The following is a 9,510-nucleotide window of genomic DNA, read 5'->3' as shown; positions in this document are numbered from 1 at the left end:
GATTTAAAAAACCCAAACAAAAAATTGATTTTTAAATTTAAAATCAGATTTTTTAAATGTAATCATGTTCTGATTCTTTTGTTAAGATACTTTAAAAATCAAACAGACCATGGACTATATTAGGGACCTAATCTTATAGGCTTCCCCAAGGCTCATATATAGATTAGTAAAGATGAAAGAAAACCATTCTACCCAATGGAACTCAGTGCTCAGTCTAAAACAGGGGTGGCCAAATGCGGCCCAGAGGCTGGATGTGTCCGGCCGAGGCATTCTATCCAGCCCGCGGGGCCCCTAAAAAAATTTAGTAAATTAATATTTATCTGCCCTGGACTGCCTGTCATGTGGTCCTCAATGGCTTGTCAAAACTCAGTAAGCGGCCCCCTGCCCAAAATAATTGCCCACCCCGGTCTAGAAGATCCTTCTAAGCATCTCTGTGATGCTTAGTTTCAGTTCTCAAACCGTGGACTTGTCTCCAGAGATAATGCACTTTTTGTAGAAACCAAGGATTAAGTCAAGGCTTCCTGACCAGTGATTTAAATTGACTTGATTTAAACCAAGCCCACCCTGGAAAAATACATCTCAAAAACATTCAAACGTTAACAAGCAGGATAAAATCACACGCCTTAAGGTAGCCATCTCCTTCAAGAGAGACTGAATTAATAACAATTAAAAAGCAATGGTTATCAAAGATGTTCATATAGAAGCTAAAGCAGAGACCAGCTGCACAGATGACATCTGTGCTGTTCAATTATAATAAAGGCAATGCTGTACTAGCAAACCACACCTGCTCCATGCATAGTATTTCATGAACCAGAAAATGTAGTAACATTAGGATGATACTGAGTGCACACCAGTAAGCTTTTCCTCTCACCAGAGCTTATTAGTACACACAGGCAAACTAAGGCAGCTAGTTACAGTACTTGGGATTTGAGAAATAGTACATGCTGACTGGGCAGGGTGTCAGGGATTTGAGAAATAGTACATGCTGACTGGGCAGGGTGTCAGTATAAGACTTCCATACACCATATTTGAGCACCATAAACAAACCTATAGGAAACTTAGCTTAGTTGCAGTGTGATGAAACTGCAAAAATATATCTTAAAGTAACTTCACTTATATAACTAAGCTGTACTCTCTATAAATAGTTGCATAAGAAATGCAATGAAATGACAATGAATTTACCTGCTGGTTATAAGCTGGTGAGGGCAGTTTTAACAGTGCCACTATTCAAATTTTATATTACTGAAGTAGGATTTCAAGAACCCCTCTAATAAAAATTAAATGAAAATATGCAACAACTTCTTGGAATATGTGGAACACTATGGCCACATATAGGTGCTACATCTGTATGGGAGAAAAGCCTATCTCCTAGCACAAGGAGTGTACATCCAATTCAAGGGCTTTATGTGAAAGAAAAACGGTTCTTCCTCAATGGAAGTTCCATCTCTTCCAACACTTCTTTCCAATTCAGAAAGCATCCAACAGTTCCTCCTCTCCCTCCAAGGGAGAGGAAAGGAGGGAGATCACTGGCTGCCTGACAGCCATCCAGCTGGATGGTACCAGGGAGCCTTGTGGGGAGCTTGCCCAATTCTACCAGTGACTGGTGGGACAAGTGCAGGGAGCCATTCTCCTGCAACAGGAGAAGAGTCTAAAACCTGAAACACGACACACAAAACCTAGTGATGCATGATTCAGTGACATTCACTCAGGAGGCAGATGTGCCTGGGTTCCAGACCTGGAAGAATGTGCCCCAGCAATTCCCCAGTTCCCAGCCCCTGGATTTTAAATGCCATTCCCATCATCCAGCTGGGCTAAGGGAAGTATTGCAAATCCCACAGGACCTGGAACCATGACAGGGAAGGTGTTGCCACCACTTGGAGGTGGGGAATACAAAGCCACAGGATCTGAGAAAGCTAACTCTGTCCTCAGACTGTAAATGCTACCCTGCCCACTTCCCTGAGGGCTTAAATTCTGTGTGTGCTGCCAGCTGGGGCAATTTAGAAGCCAAAGGGCTAGGACCCAGGGTTGGTAAAGCTATCCCAAGCCCTACTTCCCTGTGCCTCTGACTTTAAATCACCCTATGCCCAGCCTACCTGGGTTAAACAAAAGGTAATTTAAAACCTAGGGGCTCCTTCTTTACAGCTTGCTCCCTTCCCAGGCAGGAGAAGGCAGGCTGTCAATTAATGGGCTTCCCCTAAAGGCACAGCTGGTCCACTGAGCAGATCTAACAACCCCTGGCCAGAAAATTTCCCTGTGTAGCTCTCCAGCCAGGAGACTGGAATGCATATACAACACTCCAGCTCTGAAAAATATCCTGGAATAAATTCTTACCAGAAGAAATGAACACCTGTCAGTAGCTTATGTCTGCACAAATACAGAGGGCTGATAAACTAAAAAACAGCATTATAAAGTAGCAGGATTTTGGTCCCAAAAGGTACCATTCCTTAAAAAAGAATCAAAATCCCATGCAGCACCTCTGGATGGCAAGACCCAAGTTTATCTGAATGTAACCAACTAAGAAATGGACTGTGCTACTTTAGACAGTTCAATGCAACTGAAAATGAACACACACCAGAAGAGAGAGTTTCTCTCTTTTCAAAGGGTACAATTGCATAATACAAAGACAAAAACATTTTCATTCACTTGAGAAACTCTTCATTAATATAAACATTAAAGATTACCTGGCAGAAGAGATGGCCCTCTTTTTCCCTTTTAGCAAGATTGGACAGGTAACAGTGAACAACAAGATGGGAGTCATCTAATACTGTATTAAACCAGCGCCGGGTGGGCAACAAGGCCTAGAACACATAACTCTGTATTAGCAGTTTTATCATACAGTGTTTTAGAAAACTTTGGCTCCCTACCTGTTTATTTTGAAAACAAAGGCAAAGATAAAATGCTGAGTAACTAGCAGGTGATATTATTTATGTTCCTTATGCCGCAGATTGTCCTGATGACTCTAATGTGCCACTTCCAATCCAGACACTAACTCTCCTGTACTGCCCAAAGCACAGACAAGACAAACATAAAATTTACTGTTTATAAGCCTTTGGTTTAATATTCAGCATGCTACCATTTTAGCATATTCTCCTCCTTTGAATTTCACCCTGTATTTGCAAAAGTTTGGTTTTCATAATTAGGTAGGTGTTTCTAGTTACCAAGATCCTAGCAAAGTTTATTAAAGAAACACTTAACAGCTGTATGCCCTTTATCACTCAGTATGAACTGAAGTACCCATATTTTTTGTTCCTGTAAACATCAGTGTGTTTACTAACATTGAAATGATTTAAAATAATATAAATGAAATAATATTCAGTAGTTAAAATCAACTGAAATTTGTCAATTATAAAACCTCTATTTCGTTAGACAATGCAAACATTTCACCATAAGATCTGTCTATCTTTTGTTCTCACGAAGTTTTGGCAAGAGAAGCAGTTTCCTTCAGCACTACATCCACTATCATTTAATGAATTCAATCACACTATTTAATACATGAAGCCATTACCTATCCCAAAGGCTTATTCACTGTGTGTATAATCAGAAAGTTGAAACTTTTAATTAAATATGAAATCTTCAGACTAATTTTTGAGTCTCTTGGACAGCATTATCAAGTCCACAAGTTCTCACTAACTACACTTAATTTAAGAAATGATGGACAACTACAAATCAGTTGGCTTTAAGAGCTACCTATGCATTTTAAAGCTGCCAGTGAACTGTTTGAAATGGCTTAATGGACAGCTTTTGTTATGGATTCAGAGCTTTGAACGTTTTGTTTGACAAAATTACTGCCTCAGTTCTAATACAGTCAGCTTTAAACTGGTCAGCTGAAGTTCCGTCTCTTCTGCACACTGGGAATTTAGTTATATTACAGCTACTGATGGTCACCTGCAAGTCTCACTTGCACAAACTCCTAATTACAAACAGGCAAGCAACTACTTGCACAGGTTCAGACAATCCAGTTTCTAAATGGAGGTAAACTGCATCAGCGCAAACCAGGACTTATAATGTAGGTAAGATCAAGTTCTGCAGGACTATTCAGTGGATATGGCAACACTTGCTAAGTTACCCTGGGCTAGTTTTGGTAACATAACATAAGAAAATCATGTTCACTAGACACAGAAGTTTAACCCATATCTGTCTGAAACAGTCTGGAAGCAAAGAGTTGAAAGTAAACATTGAGTATTTGCTCATTCCTAAAATAATAACCGCTTGAGGTCAAACATTTTGTTCTATGGGTTTCTTACCTCTAAGTCTATTGTGAGTTCAATGAATCTTTCACAGTAATGAACTTGGTCCATGGAAACAGGACCTAAGCACAAGAAAAAAAAGGAAGTCAGAAACTCCTGTATTCTTCGATATTACATATTTTTGCCGCAGGTTTTAAAAACTGTGAACATATTTCCAATATTTCAACAAGAACTAAACACCTGGAGCTGACAGGCTTGTTAGCTACTGTTGTGTATTAGATTAACACAGTAGATTACAGGCTGAATATTCCAGTGATCTGAAGCATTTGCCCACAACAAGAGTAGATTTTGGGTGAAACACCCATGAATAGGATTTTCAGAAGTCACTAGTAATTTTAAGTACCTTAATTTAAGGGTGGGCAATTTTAGATGCTATAAAGGGATCACACACTTACATACCTGAGACAGGTATTGATTTTAGCACAGAGAGAAATTTCTGGATGAGCTGTGAAAGGAATCTTCTTTCTTGGTATGCCCTAAAATGAGACAAAATTAGTATTACAAAAATTCAAACCAAAGAATATTGCATCTACTACCAGCATAACAGGATCTTAACTCAGTTCTTAAGTTCAGTTTCATAGATTCATAGATGCTAGCTAGGGTCGGAAGGGACCTCAACAGATCATCAAGTCCAACCCCCTGTCTAGGCAGGGGAGTGCTGGGGTCAGACACCTATCCATAAGAATTTATCCCCCTGTCATTTCAATCACTCCTACTCAACCCAGACGAGACTTGAACTCTGATCTCCCACATGGTAGGCAGAAACTCTACCACACAGACACCAGTGCTGGAACTGATATTCTGACTAATTTGTGCAGGGACCAGTGCTGACATATTTTTTATGGTCAACATTTCTGTGAAAGTTTCCCAAAGCTTTGTGATTTATGTTAGCAATAATATATCCTTTTTTTTCAAACACATGGCAAAAAAATCATTTTTCTTTATTGCCAAAGTGACTAACATGGTAGCAAAGGCAACATTTGTATGCTTACTGTATATAAATGACTCACCAATTACCAGACTAGTAATGAGGAGTTACAGAATGTGTTGATACATTGCCTGTACCTCCTTGCCCCACCCCTCCCCTAGCCCAGTGGTGGCCCAGGTATTGAAGGAAGTTCAAAAAGCCTGCTCCAATGAACAAAGTCCCCCAAAAGGAACAAATGCAAGAAACACTTTAAAAGTTTTAAAAAACTGAATACTGACAACACAAATAATTTAAAACAGGAATCTATCTGTATACATGCATCTATACAGTCCAATAAAATACTTAGCCTAAATACAAGAATCTTAAAACCCAAATTTCTAAGTTCTAAAATATCAAAAGCCACTAATGGGTGGCCAGTGTTAGGGACAGCCTTACCCAAGTTTGAGACTAAGTTCTAAAGAAGCAAGGAGCTTTTTACATCAGCTGAAGGGAACCTCAGCCTAAACATGAGTTTACTTCAGGAGTAACCTTGTCTTAAAGCAGTACCCAATGTTATCCCGTCAACAAAACATGAACCATATGAAGTTCCTAAATAAAAAATTACAACACAAATATGGTAAAAAGGATGCACCTAAGTGACCCTACAGTCAAGATGAAGCCAATTGACCTAATGCTCATCTAGGTGGCCAAGAGCTGATCTAACTAACTTAGGCTTGACCTTTCCCTTTCACTTACAACTTCATTTAATGCTACTTCTATTAATCTTGCTTGTTAGCAGGATGAATAAAAATCAACATTTTTTAAAAATAAAGAACACTGATTTATTTCAATCAGATTTTTTTATTTAATCGTATGTTTTGATTTTTTTAAGATGCTTTTGAAAAAAATAAGCATATAAAGAAGTTTTAATTCAAGATATGTTAAACCTCAAAGGCAACATGGAATATTCAGTTGGTCTAATAAAAGATATCATATCTACTCAAAGAACCTTGCCAGCCTCATCATGGAACAGGGATTATGACTTCTAATTATATACTATTTGAGACAATATATTCATGTAACCTTTTCAGAAAAGTTTTATAAATAGGTTACAACAGGCCATGGACTATATTAGGGACCCAATCTTATGGGCTTCCCAGAGGCTCCCCTGTGCATTAGTAAAAGATTAATGAAACCCACTCTACCCAATGGGACTCAGTGCTCAATCTAGATTCTATAAAATCCCATTAAGCATCTCTGTGATACTTAGTTCCAGTTCTCAAACTGTGGATTTGTGTCTCCAGAGATCACAGGCAGACAAAGGTAGATGTGGTATCTTTTATTAGAGCAACTAAATAGTTGGAAGAATTGTTCTTTGCAGCTTTCGGGCACAAACACTCTTCTTCAGGCATAAGGAGAGTTTGTCGTCTCCAGAGATAACATCCTTGTTAACAGTAGTATATGGAGATGAAACACCTGATTATCAGGGATTCAGGTTTTCTGTTTCCCATGGAAAAAACAGTAAACCACAGATTTTGCCTTTTACCAGAGTCAAACATGGATTTCTTGATTTACCAGAGAAACCCATGGACAGAGCTGACCCGAGCAAGGTGTAGGGCCCGGGGTAAATCAGCTTGTCCGCTGGCAGTGCAGATTCACTGTGGCCACTCCACCCAACTACGCAGGGCCACCCAAAGAGCGGGGCCCAGGGCAGTTGCCCCAAATGCTGCCCGCCCCCCACCCTGGACGGCCCTGCCCACAGATTTTGCAGTTTTGCGATGAGCTCCCCTGCTGGCTGGCAGAGAGCAGGAGAAAGGCAGTGAGACAGGGGCACCATGTGCATAAACATGCACATGGCCCCAGGCAGCCTGCAGAGCAGCTCAAGCAGGTAAGTGGGGGAGGGAGAGGGGGACTGAGGCCCCTGTAGGGAGAGAGGGAGGGAGCTGGGCAGGGCTGGGGATGCTGCCCAGCCTGGCAGTGCTTTGGGCCCAGGGCCGCAATGCACAGATACAGGGCCTCAGTGAGAAGCAGGATGGGGCTGTGGGTGGCTCATCCAGGAAAGGGGGAGGGCCAGCTCCCCACTGCCATGTGCACTCCCAAGGGCAGGGGGCACAGCCCCACAGATCTGTACACTGCGCAGGAGAGGGCTGCAGGCTTGGGGTCCTGCCCTGCTTCCCTGGGATCTCCACAGTGCAGTGGGCACAACACAGCGCTGCAGGGCACAGCGGGGCTACCAGGGATCTTCTCGCTGCTGAGAACTCCACACTGCCCTGGCGACGAGCCACCTGCGCGTACCACTGCTTTGAGGGGTGCAACCCTGCACTGCTGGTTTTACTGCAGCCGTGCGCTCAGGGCGTTCATCGCCAGGGCAGCGCGGAGCTCACAGCAACCAGCAGCTTCTCTGTGCAGCTCTTCTGCTCCTTGCCATGCCAGGTTGTGCCCGATAAGCTGCGGAGGCCCAGGGGGAGGGAAGCAGGGCATCAGGGAACAGTGGGTCTGAACACAGAAGCTGCTTGCCGCTGCAAGCTCCGCACTGCTTCCCTCCCCCAGGGCCTCCACAACCTGGCAGGTGTAACCCCAGTGCAGCAGGGAGCAGCAAAGCCACTCGGAGAAGCTGCTCACTTCTGCAAGCTCCATGCTGCCCTGGCGCAGGGCTGCAGTGAGAGCAGCAGCATGGGTTTGCTCCCCTCAAAGCAGCGGCATGCACAGGAAGCACGTTGCCAGGGCAGAGTAGAGCTCTGGGGGAGGGAAGCAGGGCGCGAGCTTCAGCCCACAGCCTGCACCCGCCCTGCATACAGATCTGGGTGGTGCAGGCCTCCCCTACCCCCAGGCATGTGCACAGTGGCAGGAAGCTACCCCGCTCGAGCCTGCAGCAGGGGGGAGTACAGGCAGGAAGCAGGATTTGTGATTTTTTTTTTTTTAAATCAGAAAAAACGAGGATCCCTGCTGATTACCTACCCAATTAGCTCTATTGTCTCTCTGCAATTTTGTGTACACAAAGTCAAACCCTTACCTTTTGTTAAAAGTACAGTTTTAAGAATTTATGAATAAAAGATAACAAAACAACAAGAATGCACTTTTTAAAGAAAACAATGATTAAATTGAAACTTCCTGGCCAGTGATTTAAAATGTTTTGATTTAAATCAAATCCACCCTGCTTGTTAGCTTGACTCATGCTAAATTCCTCTTAGAAGGCAACCTAGGGCCTACTAAAAGGCCTAGACACTGCAGAAGCTGATAGGGAATTTAAACTTTTAGAAGCTCTACAGCAGTGGTGGCTAACACACAGCGTATGTGCCATAAGCAAACCAAGAGTCCTGGACGCTCAGTTAAAGGGGTACCAGTAACATAAGTCAGGGTGACAGGGATTGGAGAAGCAATTAGTTCTGGCTCAAGGGTTTGGCCTCATGAGAACTGCAGGGGTAGGTGCTACCAAATTCAATGTTGCCATGTCCCAGTAGTAACAGGATTCAGCAGCACTGGGCAATGCTGATGGCTGATCATTAGTTGTACATGTTTGTCTAAATAAATCATTATTTGTAACCATTATATTTTAAAGCACATGAACAAATATTACAGGTAAATCACATAGGCAGACACAGTTCTTCAGGTAGACGGGATGTCTTTTATTAGACCATCACATCTATCCAAGGAACCTTGTCTGCCCATGTCCTTAGACCAAAATGGCTACAACCAACAGCCTAAGGTAAATCATATGGAACAATAAAAAAGGACTTGTCTTTTATCTTAAGGACTTTTTAAACCAAATAGTTTAACTTCTGGTTGCAACATGATAATTAAGCCAAATACTAGTATCTGCTGGACTGCTATGCCCAGAAACAGCACGCTATCAAATGTTGATTTGTTACTTTTATCTCTATCCGATTCAAACAGGTTTACCTTCAAAGCCAGACAAAAATCAACAGACTGTATGCTTTCAAGTTAATATGAAAAGTTTCCAGAACGTACTGAATTCGTGTCTTTTCATCCATTTTCTCATCATTCTTCTTGATAAGATTCCAAAATTTTTTAAGTTTTGGTGTCTTTTTCAATTCCTGTTCCAGGCGTGCCTGAAAAGTTGAAATAGTATTCAGCCACAAAGAACTCACTTCTATTGCATGGAATAAAAATCTAACTGTAAGTAAAAATACACAATAAAAGTAAACAAAAACCCCCAGAGCAGCAGCCAACATAACTGGACTCCAAGACTACTCAGAAATATCACTTGCAACAGAAGTTGTAATAGTTCTTGCCTAGGCTTGCAACACCAATTAACAACCTCTAGGTCCCTTTAAGACAAGGGCGGGCAATTATTTTGGGCAGAGGACCCCTTACTGAGTTTGGGCAAGCCATCAA

At 42.1% G+C, this 9,510-nt stretch overlaps 1 protein-coding gene across 1 annotated transcript in view; it reads right to left on the bottom strand.

Annotated features, from left to right (window-relative positions):
• Positions 1 to 9,510, bottom strand: part of AQR (aquarius intron-binding spliceosomal factor) — a 103,326-nt gene that overhangs the window by 79,874 nt on the left and 13,942 nt on the right. Inside the window, exons 8-11 of the mRNA XM_019551765.1 lie at positions 9,124 to 9,224; positions 4,647 to 4,723; positions 4,245 to 4,309; positions 2,682 to 2,798 (exon numbers count right to left, since the gene is read on the bottom strand). Of these exons, the coding sequence (XP_019407310.1) occupies positions 2,682 to 2,798; positions 4,245 to 4,309; positions 4,647 to 4,723; positions 9,124 to 9,224 (360 nt within the window). The remainder of the gene's footprint in view (positions 1 to 2,681; positions 2,799 to 4,244; positions 4,310 to 4,646; positions 4,724 to 9,123; positions 9,225 to 9,510) is intronic.

This window comes from Crocodylus porosus, unplaced genomic scaffold (genome assembly GCF_001723895.1).
Source record: "Crocodylus porosus isolate Cpor-Errol unplaced genomic scaffold, CroPor_comp1, whole genome shotgun sequence".
NCBI lineage: Eukaryota > Metazoa > Chordata > Crocodylia > Crocodylidae > Crocodylus > Crocodylus porosus.
Note: the sequence above shows the minus strand (reverse complement) of the source record. Positions and strands in the feature narration are given on the sequence as shown.